Source organism: Hypanus sabinus, chromosome 4 (assembly GCF_030144855.1).
Source record: "Hypanus sabinus isolate sHypSab1 chromosome 4, sHypSab1.hap1, whole genome shotgun sequence".
Classification (NCBI taxonomy): domain Eukaryota; kingdom Metazoa; phylum Chordata; class Chondrichthyes; order Myliobatiformes; family Dasyatidae; genus Hypanus; species Hypanus sabinus.
Window position 1 is genome coordinate 142,218,015 of NC_082709.1, and position 16,891 is coordinate 142,234,905.

The 16,891-nt window shown below is 45.3% G+C and overlaps 1 protein-coding gene across 2 annotated transcripts in view; it reads left to right on the forward strand.

Moving 5' to 3' along the window:
* The window catches only part of arl6 (ADP-ribosylation factor-like 6), a 66,089-nt gene that overhangs the window by 45,278 nt on the left and 3,920 nt on the right, over positions 1–16,891 (forward strand). For both annotated transcript variants that reach the window (XM_059968218.1, XM_059968219.1), the window contains one exon: positions 2,696–2,751. In XM_059968218.1, coding sequence (XP_059824201.1) covers positions 2,696–2,751 — 56 coding nt within the window. The remainder of the gene's footprint in view (positions 1–2,695; positions 2,752–16,891) is intronic.

Here is a 16,891-nt window from a genome sequence, read left to right on the forward strand (position 1 = left end):
ACTGTCTTTTTCACTTGCATCTTTATACCAGGGACTAGATCTTAAGATGTTCATTCTTTATTATATCAGCCAAGGAGAGTTCCTCTATGCTAATGTAGCCAATATGTTTCAGTGCCGTTTACTAATGTAGTATACTGACAAATTGCACACAAACTAAAAACACAGCTCACTTTATTGGACTTGAGGCAGATAACTGGTAAAGTTACTTGGCAATTGTGCACGAGAGAAATGTGAGAATATTTTTTTCTTATCCAAAGACAGAGTAACAATGAATTGTTCAGCTTACTTATTGTAAGACTGGCCTTTTAAGAATAAAGTTTAATTTGGGAATCAGACCGATTATTCCTCTCCCCCTTTCTTTTTAATTCCTCCTCCCAATTTGAGAGAGGTGCCAAACCTTGAAAATTTCCCACACTTTCTCAGATCATTAAACAAATTATAAGGGCTCCTTGTAGTGTCACGATAGTTATACTCATTAAGGCCAAGTGTTATTCTATCTTTTAAATGAGCTTTGAGCTAAAACTGCAAATTCAGACCCCTCATGCTCTGTTCACAAAACTGCATTGTTACTGTTATTTCCAGCACCTTTAGAAAGTGTTGATGCACAGAGGGGTCTCATTTTGTTGCACTGAACTGAGGGATGCTGAATATTGCCACCTCCTGATGATTTGAGCCCATCATTTGAAAAAAAAGTCCAGCCTCTTACTGTGAATATACAATAACTCTTCAGCATCATCATTAACTTCCTCTAATCCCACTTCATTGGCCAATTCAATGATGTTTTGGGTGACTGGTTCTGCCTGAAATACTAGGATGTCATTGCATGCTTCTGGCCATAGCTTCTTCCACACTCTTTCTGGAGTTTGAGGTTACTTAATCCCAGGCTGTTCTGATATTATCTACAGCTTTCATGACATTTTAGGTTTTCCAAAATTGCTTGAGGGTTTGTTTGTCTTAATCTTTTGCTTCCTCTACAAGTTACTTGAATGTGTGACAAAGGTAGTAGGCTATACAATTCCCTATTACTTCTTGGTCCATTGGTTGGAATAATGAAGTGGTGTTGGGTGGAAGGTAAACCAGTTCTATAGGAATGCAGGTCCAAAGCATGTCAGGATTCTCAGGGTGACCTGGGGCATTATCAAGTACCAACAATACTTCAGGTTGAAGGTCACGTTCCTCACAATACCACTTCACTGCCAATTTTGGAAATTTCTTATTTGATTTCCAAATCGCTGGTAGATTTGACTTTAAAATGCCTTTCATTGCTTGTGGTGCTTCAGAGTGATACATGATCATAGTCTTTAACTTAAAGTCACCTTTAGCATTGCCTCCTGGCAAGGAAGTTAACCACTTCTTTACAGCCTTGAACCCAGATGCATGTTTCTCTTTTCGGGAGATGAAAGTACAAGAAGGCATTCTATTTCAAAATGGACCCATTTCACCCACATTGAAGACAAGTTCGGGAGAATAATCATCCTTCAGTGTTGCAGGAGAATCCTGGGCTGCCTGGCTGCCTGCACTAGGTGTTTCACCAGAGATATGTATGCTATGGAGGGTATTGCGCTGTTTAAATCTGTCAAACCAATCTCTCCTGGTTGTGAATGTAACCGATTCATCTTCTTGAATATGATTGAAGATGCTTCTTGCCTTTTCCTTTATTACCAGCAGGCTTAGGGGCATGTTTCGTTATGTGTGGGCATTCACTCATATATTTAGTCTATCTTCCATTTTTGTTCAAGCAAATGGCTCCTTCAACAAGTCACCTTCATTGATGATAACTTTGGGGTTATCATTACAGAAGCTTTTATCTTGTCTGCATTTTTTATAATTCTTCTGATCATCGATGTCACCAAGTTCAAAGAAGCATCAACGTCAACCTGACGCTCACCAGCTACCAAAAGCCCTATCACTTGCAGTTTCACATCCATGCTAATCCTTTTCCTAGATATTTTAGATGTTCTACCCTTACTGGAAGTTGCAGGCTGTTTTCCAGACATTAAGGGTGAAAAAAATTGAAATAATTGGCAAGGGAGTCAGAATGTTTACACGTGGGGGAGGCAGAGTGTGAACTAATATGTGATTGGCTGTGAGTGGCTCACAGTATAGCATTCTCATTGCCTGAATGAATGGTTTACTGTAATGGTGGCCTCTCTTGAGAAGTTTTGTGTTGCTTAGAATGAAATTTTGCCATTTTTAAAGGTTTCAATAAAGAATTGAATAACTGCTTTGTAACATGTCAGCACTATGCAAGGACTAAGTGTAATTGAACAAAGCAAAATCAAAGAAAAACATGAATTTCCTTCATGGGTTCCATTATGTAAAGAAGTAAAATTATGATTTGAGATCTATTTATTTAAGCATTTGCCACAAATCTGTATTGATAAAAGATAGAATCTTTGGTTTTTGAGGCATGTATCTGCTCTTCTGAAATAAGGATTAGTAAGTATACACGTCAGGAAACTGCAGTTGTGTTCTTGATTATTTCCTGTCTAATTCAATGTTTTCATGTCGTTTGCTCCGGCAATCCAATGAAAAGCTTCCTGGAATACTTTCATAATGCTTATCCTGAAACTTGCCTTGAACAACTGTACGTTAGGTGATGTCAGTACTAAATATTTCGTAGTTTGTTTGACTAGTTATGTTTGCATACAGTTAATATACTTCTCATCTGATGGTGATTTTGATTCCTTTTCAGTGCTAGTGATGCGTTAAAAGGAGAAGGACTACAGGAAGGTGTTGATTGGCTCCAAGGTATAAGTTGCAGCTTTACTAGTTTGCTTTTATCTTTTTTCATGTAAAAGCAATATTAAATATCTTGTATTGTAAAATTCATATAGTTATTCCTGTATCTTCCTTATGGTTTTAGTGTCTTTTTTTGTGTTCTTTATGTTCTATTCATCTGATCAGTTCACACAGTAAGAAATGTATTAAGATTTTGGCTGTTCCATATAGCTCTTGTCAATAATTCTGTTATGGAGGTTCCCAACAGTATGCACACTAACAATAGAAGCCAAAAGAAACATTAAACCAAAACGACCAAAGTTATGATACAGATAAAAAATAAGTGTTGATCTTCAATGGCAATTATTTTTAACACATTTCACAGGATGTGAGTAAACCAGGTGGTTCCAATGGGGCTTCCTATGCATTGGTGAGACCTATCATTAATGGGGAGGCTGCTTCGTTGAGTACCTCCGCATCATCCGTGACAAGCGGGACTTCCTAGTGACCAAACATTTTAATTCCAATTCGCATTCCTGTTCCAACATGTTGAAGATGAGGCTGCCCTCTGGGTGGAGGAGCAACACCTTATATCCCGTCTGGGACCCTCCAACCTTTATGGTGAACATTGTTCTCCCCCCCCACCCCCATTCCCCACTGACCTTTCACTTCTTGCCTGCCTATTAATTCCTCTGGGTCCCTTCTTCCTTCCCTTTCTCCTATCATGCACTCTCCAACCAGATTCTTTCTTTTCCATCCACCTGGCCTCACATATCTCCTTTCAGCTAGCCTCTTTCCCCTCCCCCCTCACTTTTTTCTTCAAGCATCTTTCCCCCTTCCTCCTCAGTCTTGAGGAAGAATTTCAGCCTGAAGCATCAAATGTTTACTTTTTTCCATTGATGCTGCCTGATCTCGAGTTCCTCCGGCATTTTGTGTCTGTTGCTCTGGGTTTCTAGCATCTTCAGACTTTCTCATGTTTGTGAGTTATTAACCATGTTTTATTTTCCTCAAGAAGGAGGTTATTCTTGGCAACCTTGAATGTTTTGAATGAAAATAGTTACACAATATTATTAAGTGAGTTTTTACAGTATTTTGACAAGTGACAATTTGCAGTATTTATAGGTCAAGAAGTTGAGTGACTTGTAGAGCAACCTGCAAGTGAAGATATTCCCAAGTGCCTCTATTATACTTCCTGGTAATACACATTTGTGAGTTTAAGAAGTGAGTTGGAGCAAATTCCTGGCAGATGGTTTCTCACCAAGGCTATTATGTAATAGTGGTGGAAGGAGTGAATGCTTATTGTGGTGCATGAGCTGCAAATCAAGATGCTGGATGGTATTAACTTCCTTTAGTGTTCTGAGTGTTCTATCACATTCCTAACTTGCTTTGTAAATTATGGAAAGTCTTTGAGATGTCAGAAGCCGAAGCATTCACTGCGGATAAACTGATCTAATATTGTAGTCCACAGTATTTACGTAGCTAGTCATTGGTATTATCCTGCAAATTGTGAATGTCTTTGAACGTCAAGAGTAGGGGGCTAAAGATGTTTGATATAGCCTTGAGGTCATTAATATGACATAAATATTACTTGTCACTTGTCAATATGTATCAGAATATTATTTAAGCCATCCATGCAGGCATGGACTGCATTATAGAAACATAGAAAACCTACAGCACAATACAGGCCCATTAGCCACAAAGTTGTGCTGAACATGTCCCTACCTCAGAAATTATTAGACTTACCTATAGCCCTCTATTTTACTAAGTTCTATATACCTATCTAAAAGCCTCTTAAAAGACCTTATCATATCCGCCTCCACCACCGTTGCCAACAGCCCATTCCACACACACCACTCTCTGAGTAAAAAAACTTACCCCTGACATCTCCTCTGTACCTACTCCCCACCGACTTAAACCTGTATCCTCTTGTGGCAACCATTTCAGTCCTGGGAAAAAGCCTTTGACTATCCACACGATTAAAATGCCTCTCATCATCTTGTACACCTCTATCAGGTCACCCCTCATCCAACGTCACTCCAAGGAGAAAAGGCCAAGTTCACTCATCCGATTCTCATAGGGCATGCTCCCCAATCCAAGCAACACCCTTGTAAATCTCCTCTGCATCCTTTCTATGGCTTCCACATCCTTCCTGTAGTGAGGCAACCAGAAGTGAGCACAGTACTCCCAAGTGCGATCTGACCAGGGTCTCATATAGCTGCAACATTACCTCTCAGCTCCTAAATTCAATTTGATGGTTGATGAAGGCCAATACACCACAAAGTCGACCTGCGCAGCAGCTTTGAGTGTCCTATGGACTCGGACCCTATGATCCCTCTGATCCTCCACACTGCCAAGAATCTTACCATTGATACTATATTCTGCAATCATATTTGACTTATCAAAATGAACCACTTCACACTTATCTGGGTTGAACTCCATCTGCCACTTCTCAGCCCAGTTTTGCATCCTATCAATGTCCCGCTATAACCTCTGACAGCCCTCCACACTATCCACAACACCTCCAACCTTTGTGTCATCAGCAAACTTACTAACCAATCCCTCCACTTCCTCATCCAGGTCATTTATAAAAATCACAAAGAGTAAGCGTCCTAGTACAGATCCCTGAGGCACTCCACTGGTGACCGACCTCCATGCAGAATATGACCTATCTACAACCACTCTTTGCCTTCTGTAAGCAAGCCAGTTCTGGATCCACAAAGCAATGTCCTCTTGGATCCCATGAGTCCTCACTTTCTCATTTCCCAAAGAATTGCAAATGCAATCATCACCAAACATCTCAACTTTTAGCCTTCCAATACAAGGAAGATCACTAATGAATCAGTTGAAAATAACTGGGCTCTGCACATTGGCCTAGAGATCTGAAGAAACGCCTGGAGCTGGGGTGATTGTCTTCTGCCATCACAGCTGCTATATTTTGTGTGAGGTATGACTCCAGTCATTGGAGTGCTTTCCCCTTGATGTATTGGCTTCATATTTATTAGAACTGTTTAATGCCACAAAACAGAAAATACTTGTTGTTTTCACTTTTGCTAATCTAATGAAGGGCCCTTGATATGAAACATTGACTGTTTTGACTGCTTCTCTCCATACTGTTTTTTTTTTAGTTATTTTCGATTTCTGTCATGTGCAGTATTCTTCTTGCTCTAATATTACATGCTTTTTAATGCTACCCTGACGTCATGGAAAACAGTCCTCACCTGTAGAATTCAGCTGTGGTCTATAGATGCACCAAAGTTGAATGAGCTTGGGAGCCAAGTGCTAATGGATGAAGCCCAAAGTGCTAATCACGAGCAGGTTATTAGGAAACAAAGTCTATTGAGACCATAGATGTCCATGCCCTTGATCTGTTTACTTGAATTTTTCCTGCTCTTGTGGACATGGCTAATATCAGATATTTTCCTCATAAGTGGGTGAATGCCAAGTTATGAGTATACTAGTTTAGTTTGGTTAGAGATGTTATTAGTTCTGGAGTGCATCTATTTCAATCTACTGTGACGAGAAAACCTACAGATGCTGGAAACCCAAGCAACACACACAAAATGCTGGAGGAACTCAGCAGGCCAGGCAGCATCTATGGAAAAGAGCAAATAATAAATAATAATATGAGAATGGTGATCCAAGATGGCGGCACAACGCAGCTTGCAGCGGCCACTCCGGAACGGATTATCTGTTATTTGTGAAGTGGGGTGCCATGCGCAATCATAATCGATTGAGAACAGACGTGGAAGCTCGGAGAAATATCGGGAAATTCCAGGAAGACCTTCTTCGTTGTTACTGCTGCTGTGAGGTCCAGGACTCTGCTGGGAAGAACAGGCCTCGAGTCCTTGGGGTCGCGTTGCCGATGGCCGTTGGCGGGGCCACCTTAATAAGCTTGGCAGAGCATGGTGCTCGGAGAAGCTGTGCCGGAGGGGATGGTCATCAGCTCGGAGGTTCGACAGACTAAGGTCGCTTCCGGTGTGTGCTACGTCTGCGAGGCTGGTTTCGACGGAGCTTCCATTGTGTGCTGCGTCTGCGAATCTGAGTCGGGCGGCGCCTTGGAAGTCCATAGCGGGGTTACTCCCTTCTGCCGTCAGTGTGGGATGGCGAGTCTGTCGGGACCCTGGGGACTTGTGGAAACCGTGGTGATTTCTTTTGAACTTACAGTCCTTTAACATCTTTTTTTACTGTGACCATAGTCTGTTTTTAATCAATTACACTATTGTTTGCACTGTTGTAATTATGTGGTTTTGTGCAGGTCTTGTAGCTTTAGTTTTTGGTCTTGTTTTTGTCTGGTGGATTTGGAGCTCCTTTCCAGGGAACACGCTAGACGGTAGCACGATATTAATATGCAGCAGCCTCTCCAGACTCTGGATTGGGGATTGCCAAACTTTACGTGGATTTTCTGGTGTAGTCTGTTTTGTCATATGCTTTTGTGATATCATTCTGGGGAACTTTGTCTCATTTTTTAACTGCATTGCATTTGTGGTTTCTAAATGACAATAAACTGAATCTGAATCTGAAATAGTTGACGTTTCAGGATAAGAGCTTTCATCAGGTCTAGGGGGAAAAAGATGAGAAGTTAGAGCAGAAGATGGGGGGGGGAAGGAGAAGTACTAAGTGGTAGGTGAAACCCAGAGAGGGGGAGGGGTGAAGTAAAGAGCTGTGAAGTTGATAGGTGAAAGAAATAAAGGGCTGGAGAAGGAAGAATCTGATAGAACACCACAGAAGAAAAGGGAAGGAAAGGAGTACCAGAGGGAGGTGATAAGCAGGTAAGGAGATTAGAAGAGAGAGGGGAATGGGAAAGATGAAGGTGGGAGGAGGTAATTACTGGAAGATTGAGAAATTGATGATAATGCTATCAAGTTGGAGGCTACCCAGACAGAATATAAGGTGTTGCTCCTCCAACCTGAGTGTGTTCTCATTATGGCAGTAGAGGAGACCGTAGTTTGACATATGGGAATGGGAAGTAGAATTGAAATGGGTGGCCAAAGGGAGATCCGGAATTTTCTGGTGGAGCAGTCTCCCAATCTACACTGGGTCTCACAGATATACAGGAAGCCCCACTGGCAACACCGGATACAATAGATCACTCCAATAGACTCACAGGTGAAGTGTCATCTCAACTGGAAGGACTGTATGGGAGTGAGGGAAGAGCTGAAGGGCAGGCATGATACTTGTTCTGCTTGCAAGGATAAGTACTGGGGGTTGGGGAGAGGGCTGAATGGTCAAGGGAAATGCATTGGGAGTGATCCCTGCAGAAAGTGGGGGTAGGGAAAGATGGGCTAGATGATGGGATCCCGTTGGAGATTCTCCAAAATCAATCATAGAAGTCAGCCTAAAACATTGTAATTAACTTTATAGTTATTAATACCTATCATGAAGTGACATTTTCAACGTTACAGTATTTCTTAACTATTATAGTGAGATGTCTATATGATTTATACAGTGTCATGGGTAATTTTAACATAAACTTTAAAAACTCAAAATAGAATTGAAAAGCAATTCCAGGAAATTGCTGCAAAATAAAATACAATTTTTTTTATGTACATGAATTCTGAACTTGATGGTGATAATAATTTCAGCTACAAGTTTAGAATGGAGATACAAGAATTGTTCTCCTTAAATATAAGAAGAATGAAGGTAGAATTGAAATAGAAATGAAAGATTATGTGGGTTTTCATTTGGTAAATCAGGAGAAACTGTTACTATTCATGGTGTATTCAAGGGCCATGAGACAGATCCAAAGGAATGGACCAACAGGACATAAAGTAAAACTATTTTTATGTGGAGATGATGTGATCTGAAACCCATTGCCTGTGTCAGTGATAGAGACAGCCAGTCAGGGCTTTCAGGAGAGAACTAGATATACGCTTATTGAAAGATATTGGAAGGCTCTGCATAAAAATGGATATGGCACAAATTGAATTATTCTTTGCAAAATTAGCATGATTCAGTAGGCAAAATGTTCCTTTTCTATGGTAAGTAATTATGTAATTTAATAATGTATTTAAATCTTAGTTTTGGAAATTTGGATATGAGTAGTATTCAGAATTTTTTATTCATAGGGTAAGCAATGAATGCAATTTAGCTGAAAGATAACGTAACAGGGAGATTAATGTTCATGTGATATTTTTGTTTCAGTGTAATATATTGTTTATACCATTACTTAATTTTTTAAAGTAGCAGTAAGAATAATTAGGGATACATTTATATTTGTATATTGTAGCGGTGTGCTACAAACAGCGCTAAAATTACGACACGGAGTCGGTAACTGCAGTCGAAGGAAAAACTTTATTCGAAAACTTCAGCCTCACTTTTAAGCCTCTGTCAACCGGCCCCCCATGGCGAAGAGGCTCCAAAGTTCTGTGCTCGCAAACCCCCGTAGGCTATCTAATTGTGAGTCGGTTCGCATACGCTAGGAAATGAGCCGCCACATAACCCCCCCCCCCCCAGAACCGGCGATACACCCCCCAATGTCCACAGCCTGGGCCAGAACCTGCTTGGGAGGTCGGCCTCTGCGCCGAGGCGCCGGAAACTCGGCCGGTTGCGCCAGGTCCACATGGGCCGGCTTGAGGCGGTCCACCGTGAAAACCTCCTCCTTCCCCCCAACGTCCAGCACGAACGTGGACCCGTTGTTCCGGAGCACCGTAAACGGCCCCTCGTATGGCCGCTGCAGCGGTGGCCGATGCCCGCCCCTTCGTACAAACACAAACTTACAGTTCCGTAGGTCTTTGGGTACGCAGGTCGGGTGCCGCCCATGCTGTGAAGTGGGTATGGGGGCCAGGTTACCGAGCTTCTCGCGAAGTCTGCCCAGGACTGCAGCGGGTTCTTCCTCTTGCCCCCTCGGGGCTGGTAGGAACTCCCCGGGGACGGCCAGGGGCGCGCCGTATACCAACTCGGCCGACGAGGCGTGCAGGTCGTCCTTGGGCGCTGTGCGGATGCCAAGAAGGACCCAGGGAAGCTCGTCCGCCCAGTTGGCTCCTCGCAGGCGGGCCATGAGGGCCGACTTCAGGTGACGGTGGAAACGCTCCACTAGCCCGTTCGACTGTGGGTGGTAGGCAGTGGTGTGGTGCAGCTGAGTCCCCAAAAGGCTGGCCATAGCTGACCACAGGCTGGAGGTGAACTGGGCGCCTCTGTCGGAGGTAATGTGGGCTGGTACACCAAAGCGGGATATCCAGGTGGCGATCAGGGCTCGGGCGCAAGATTCGGAGGTGGTGTCGGTGAGCGGGACCGCCTCTGGCCATCTTGTGAACCGGTCCACGATAGTCAGGAGGTAACGCGCTCCGCGCGACACTGGCAGGGGGCCCATGATATCCACATGAATGTGGTCGAAACGCCGGTGGGTGGGATGGAACTGCTGCGGTGGGGCTTTGGTGTGCCGCTGAACCTTGGCCGTCTGGCAGTGCATGCACGTCCTGGCCCATTCACTGACCTGTTTGCGGAGTCCGTGCCAAACGAACCTGCTGGAAACCATCCGGACAGTTGTCCGGATGGAGGGATGCGCCAAGTTATGAATGGAGTCGAAAACACGTCGCCGCCAGGCTGCGGGGACGACCGGACGGGGCTGGTTGGTGGCGACGTCACAGAGTAGGGTCCTCTCACCTGGGCCCACGGGGAGGTCCTGGAGCTGCAAACCAGAGACTGCAGTCCTGTAACTCGGAATCTCCTCATCTACCTGCTGTGCCTCTGCCAGTGCCTCAAAGTCTACCCCTTGGGAAAGGGCATGAACGGTAGGGCGAGAGAGCGCATCCGCCACGACATTGTCCTTACCCGGGACGTGCCGGACATCCGTTGTGTATTCAGAGATGTAGGACAGGTGGCGTTGCTGGCGGGATGACCAGGGGTCGGATGCTTTCGTAAACGCAAAGGTAAGCGGTTTGTGGTCCGTGAACGCGGTGAAGGGCCGACCTTCTAGGAAGTACCTGAAATGCCGGATTGCCAGGTAGAGCGCCAACAGTTCCCGGTCAAAAGCACTGTACTTGAGCTCGGGTGGCCGCAGGTGTTTGCTGAAAAACGCCAGGGGTTGCCAGCGACCTGCGATGAGCTGCTCCAGCACCCCACCGACTGCCGTGTTTGATGCGTCCACTGTGAGGGCGGTAGGGGTGTCCATTCTGGGATGTACTAGCATTGCGGCGTCAGCCAAAGCTTCCTTCGTTTGAACGAAAGCGGCGGCGGACTCCTCGTCCCAGGTAATGTCCTTGCTCGGACCCGACATCAGGGCGAACAGGGGGCGCATGATCCGGGCAGCTGAAGGGAGGAAGCGGCGGTAGAAATTGACCATACCTACGAATTCCTGAAGGCCTTTGACCGTGGTGGGTCGGGGGAAGTGGCGGACCGCATCTACCTTAGCGGGCAGAGGGGTTGCCCCGTCTTTAGTAATCCTGTGGCCCAGGAAGTCAATGGTATCAAGTCCGAACTGGCATTTGGCAGGGTTGATTGTAAGACCGTACTCACTCAGTCGGGCGCAGAGTTGACGGAGGTGGGACAGATGCTCCTGACGACTGCCGCTGGCTATGAGGATGTCATCCAAATAGATGAACGCGAAGTCCAGGTCCCGTCCCACCGCGTCCATTAACCGCTGGAACGTCTGTGCGGCATTCTTCAGGCCGAACGGCATGCGGAGGAACTCGAAGAGGCCAAACGGGGTGATGAGAGCCGTCTTGGGGACGTCGTCAGGATGCATCGGGATTTGATGGTACCCTCGGACAAGGTCGACCTTGGAGAAGATCCGGGCGCCGTGCAGGTTTGCCGCAAAGTCCTGAATGTGCGGCACAGGGTAGCGGTCCGGTGTGGTAGCCTCGTTCAGCCTGCGGTAGTCGCCGCACGGTCTCCAGCCCCCCGTCGCTTTGGGCACCATGTGCAGGGGGGAAGCCCAGGGGCTGTCGGACCGCCGGATGATCCCCAATTCCTCCATTCTCTGGAACTCCTCCTTCGCCAGTCGGAGCTTGTCCGGGGGAAGCCGCCGAGCACGGGCATGGAGGGGTGGTCCCTGTGTCGGGATGTGGTGCTGTACGCCGTGCCTGGGCATGGCTGCTGTGAACTGCGGTGCCAGAACCGATGGGAACTCCGCCAGGACCCTGGTGAAGTCGTTGTCGGACAGCGTGATGGAGCCGAGGTGAGGGGCTGGCAACTGGGCCGCGCCCAGGGAGAACGTCTGAAAGGTCTCGGCGTGTACCAGTCTCTTCCTGGGCAGGTCAACCAGCAGGCTGTGAGCTCGCAAAAAATCCGCACCCAGAAGCGGTTGGGCTACGGCGGCCAGTGTGAAGTCCCACGTGAACTGGCTGGGGCCGAACTGTAGCTGCACCTGACGGGTGCCATAGGTCCTTACTGTGCTGCCATTCACGGCCCTCAGGGGGGGACCCGGTGCCCTGCTGCGAGTGTCGTAACTTGTCGGAGGTAAAACGCTGACCTCAGCCCCAGTATCGACCAAAAAGCGGCGTCCCGACCTGCTATCCCACACATACAGGAGGCTATCCCGATGGCCAGCCGCCGTAGCCATCAGCGGCGGCTGGCCCTGGCGTTTCCCGGGAACTTGCAGGGCGGGCGGCAACGGCGGGCTTCTGCGCCCCACCGCTGGTGGTAGAAGCACCAGTGGTCATTGGGCCGGGGGTTAGTGGGCTCTGCGGCCGGGCCTGGACTAGTTTGCTGCCGGGAGCGTGGCTGGGTGATCTGTGCGATGGACGCCCCGCTCACCTTTTTGGCGTTCCACAGCAAGTCCGCCCGGGCTGCCACCTTCCGGGGGTCACTGAAATCCGTGTCGAACAGCAGCAGGCGTATGTCCTCGGGCAGCTGCTCCAGGAATGCCTGCTCAAACATGAGGCCTGTGTGTCCCTCGGCCAGAGACAACATCTCGTTCATTAAAGCCGATGGAGGTCTGTCTCCCAAGCCATCCAGGTGCAGTAAACGGGCAGCCCGCTCGCGCCGTGAGAGTCCGAAAATCCTGAGGAGCAGGGCTTTGAATTCCGTGTACTTGCCGTCTGCCGGGGGCGACTGTACGAACTCCGCGACCTGGGCAGCTGTGTCCTGGTCGAGGGAGCCCACCACGTAGTAGTAGCGGGTGTCTTCTGAGGTGATCCGGCGAACGTGGAATTGGGCTTCGGCTTGCTGGAACCATAGGTCCGGGCGCTGTGTCCAGAAACCCGGCAGTTTCAACGAAACCGCATGAACAGAGGCGGCGTCGGTCATTTCTGGTCCAAAAATCGTTTGGACCGTCGGGGTCACCAATTGTAGCGGTGTGCTACAAACAGCGCTAAAATTACGACACGGAGTCGGTAACTGCAGTCGAAGGAAAAACTTTATTCGAAAACTTCAGCCTCACTTTTAAGCCTCTGTCAACCGGCCCCCCATGGCGAAGAGGCTCCAAAGTTCTGTGCTCGCAAACCCCCGTAGGCTATCTAATTGTGAGTCGGTTCGCATACGCTAGGAAATGAGCCGCCACAATATCATGAGAGAGAAACCATTGTGTTCAGTGAAATGCATCTACAGCAGATTTGAAAACATCCTTGGAACATTGTGCCTTTACAGAATCCGGCTTCTAAATCAAATGACCTTTCTAAGATAGGAAAGCAGGGAGAGAAATACCTGAAATCAGTTCTTAAGGTGTAATAAAAATGTTTTAAACAAAAAGTACAGAATTTTTCCTGCATCTTTTAAGAAACAAGGAAAAGTATTTTTGCATATCTATAACTCACACAAGTTGCTTTTCACTGGAAGATAATCCTGTGGAGACCCATTTCCTAGCGTATCCGAACCGACTCACAATTAGATAGCCTACGGGGGTTTGCAAGCACAGAGCTTTGGAGCCTCTGCGCCATGGGGGGCCGGTTGACAGAGGCTTAAAAGTGAGGCTGAAGTTTTCGAATAAAGTTTTTTCCTTCGACTGCAGTTACCGACTCCGTGTCGTAATTTTAGCGCTGCGTGTAGCACACCGCTACAATCCTGCATTATTCAACAGTAAAATCAGAGTACTGAATTTTAAAAAACCATATTTGGGTTAACTGAAAACATGCATGAAAACTCTTTCCATATATTACTTGAGAATACTGATATTAAACCTCATTATCTTCATCATGTGCAGAAATGCCACATGCCGCTAATAATATCAAGGCATAGCAACCTTACTTTAAAACTAGGATTTGGACGTATTAATACAGGTACTATAGTTTCATATGGTTAAACTAAACTTTTCCTAATTTTGTTCTGCTGGATATTCATTTTATGTTTAGTTTCTTTTCTGTCACCCCAAATGATGAATTACATTATTTGTTTTGACTTTTTCAAAGGGTAGTAGAATTGGATAAATAATTATTTTTAGAAGGAGAAATACCCTGACAAATTTGGAGGATGTGTAAAGATGGGAGAGTAGAATAGATTGGAGGTGGCACTAATGATAGATGCGTAAATGGCCTCATGAGTAGAATTGTTCTTTACAATAAGGCAATTAATAAAAAGAATTATTCTGTTTGGCATATCAGTTGTTAATTATCCTCACTTTAGTTGTAGATGTAGTTCTGCACACATCATTCATTTAGAGCCATATGAACAGCATTTTAAACAAAAAAAAAGTGTTATGACTCCTGCGAAGAGAGATGTAATGGATAAAAGTTGTGTGTGGCAATTTTTACAGTTGAATCCCTTTTCAAACAATCAAGACAATCTTAGAGAAAATAAAGTTAAATTTGCCAGGTTTATCAATAATTGGAAATCAAGTGGAGCTAAAGAAAACCTAAGATGTCAGCAGTCGCAAATTCAGACAACTGATCTGGCTGAGTTACTGAAGGGCAAATATACAAATATGATTTATTATCAGAATGGGGGGGTCAGCATGTTGGAAAGGGAGAGGAAAGCAAATGGAAGGACAAAGGTATAATAATATTGGACCTAATAAACAAGACTGAGAGCCTAATTTTAAAACTGTATTTCCCTCTACCATCATTCCTTCCACTCCTCCCCCCAACCCATCTTTGCAAAGATGTTCTTTTCTAGATCTTACCTGTGCATAAAAACATAGAAACGTAGAAAACCTACAGCACAATACAGGGCCTTCGGCCCACAAAGCTGTGCCGAACATGTCCTTGCCTTAGAAATTACCTAGGGTTACCCATAGCCCCCTATTTTTCTAAGCTCCCTGTACCTATCCAGGAGTCTCTTAAAAGACACTGTCGTATCTGCCTCCACCACTGTCACCAGAAGCCCAATCTACGCACTCACCACTCTCTGTACATTAAAAAAAAACTTATCCCTGACATCAAATCTGTACCTACTTCCAAGCACCTTAAAATGGTGTTCTTTCATGCTAGCCACTTCAGCCCTGGGAAAAAGCCTCGGACTATCCACACGATCAATGCCTCTCATCATCTTATACACCTCTATCAGATCACCTCTCATCCAACGTCACTCCAAGGAGAAAAGGCTGAGTTTGCTCAATCTATTCTCATAAGGCATGCTCCCCAATCCAGGCAACATCCTTGTAAATCTTCTCTACACCTTTTCTATGGTTTCCACATCCTCCCTGTAGTGAGGCAACCAGAACTGAGCGCAGTACTCCAAGTGGGCTCTGACCAGGGTCCTATGTAGCTGCAGCATTACCTCTCGGCTCTTAAACTCAATCCTATAATTGATAAGGCCAATGCACTATATGCTGCCTTAACTACAGAGTCAACCTGCACAGCAGCTTTAAATGTCTAATGAGCTCAGACCCCAAGGTCCCTCTGATCCTCCACACTGCCAAGAGTCTTACCATTAATACTATATTCTGCCGTCATATTTGACCTACCAAAATGAACCACCTCACACTTATCTGGGTTGAATTCCATCTACCACTTCTCAGCCCAGCTTCGCATCCTATCAATGTCCCGCTGTAACCTCTGACATCCCTCCACACTATCCACAACACCCCCAACCTTTGTGTCATCAGCAAATTTACTAACCCATCCCTTCACTTCTTCATCCAGATTTATAAAAATCATGAAGAGTTGGGGTCCCTGAAGCACACCAGTGGTGACTGACCTCCACACAGAATATGACCCATCGACAACCACTCTTTGCCTTCTGTGGGCAAGCTAGTTCTGGATCCACAAAGCAAAGTCCCCTTAGATCCCATGCCTCCTTACTTTCTCAATAAGCCTTGCATGGGGTATCTTATCAAATGCCTTGCTGAAATCCATATATACTAGATCTACTGCTCTTCCTTCATCAGTGTGTTTAGTCACATCCTCAAAAAATTCAGTCAGCATTTTTAAGCTTATGATTGCAATTACTCAAACCTGTTTTATTGGTCAAAATTATTCATTTGCTTTGTGAATGCCTTTTGTGATTTTTTTTGCTGTTCAGTCATGGTTTTGTGATCATATTTCGTGGCTGCCTGCTGCACTATAGTAGAGTAAAACCTCTACTTCTGAGTAAAGTAATGTTGATCTTGGCGAGCACAAGGAAAGAAAATGAGGAACTCTGCCTTTTTGTGCCATTTCACTAATTTTGGTACCAAGCTAGGACAAGGATGTTATAGCCATTATGGGAATACGCTAAGGGGGCAATATGACTGGCAACTTAAGTATTCTGGGACAAAAGTGCTTTAGGTGTGATGCAAGTGGAGAAATGCAAGGTGAAGGAGTTATACTTTTGATGCAGTGAATGTCACAGCAGTAGTCTCAGATGAAAGTACTGAAAGACCATCTAGTGAAGCATTGTGTGTGGTGCTGAGAAATAAGGTGGGGGGGGGGGTCATATTATTGGGATTATACTATAGGCCCCTAAATAGCCAATAGGAATGAGAAGAGAAAATATGCAGGTAGTTTGTGGAGAGTTGTGAAAATAACAGGGTTGTTAAAGAAGAGATTTTATACTTTCCTAATATAGACTGGAACTGCCATTCCTGGCAGAGTCAAAATCTGGGGTATTATCACTGTGACATGAAATTTGTTGTTTTGCAGCAGCAGTACTCTGCAAAAGACATAAAATTTCTACAATTACAAGATAAATAGTGTAAGATAAAAAGGGAATGAAGAGGTAGTTCATGAGCTATTCAGAAATCTGATGGCAGAGGGAAGGAAGTTGTTTCTGAATCTTTGGGTATATGGGTTTTCAGGCTCCTATATGACCTTACTGATGCTTAGAAAGGGTGGAGTTTGTTAAGTGGATTCTGTAAAGTTTACTTGGGCAAGATATAGAG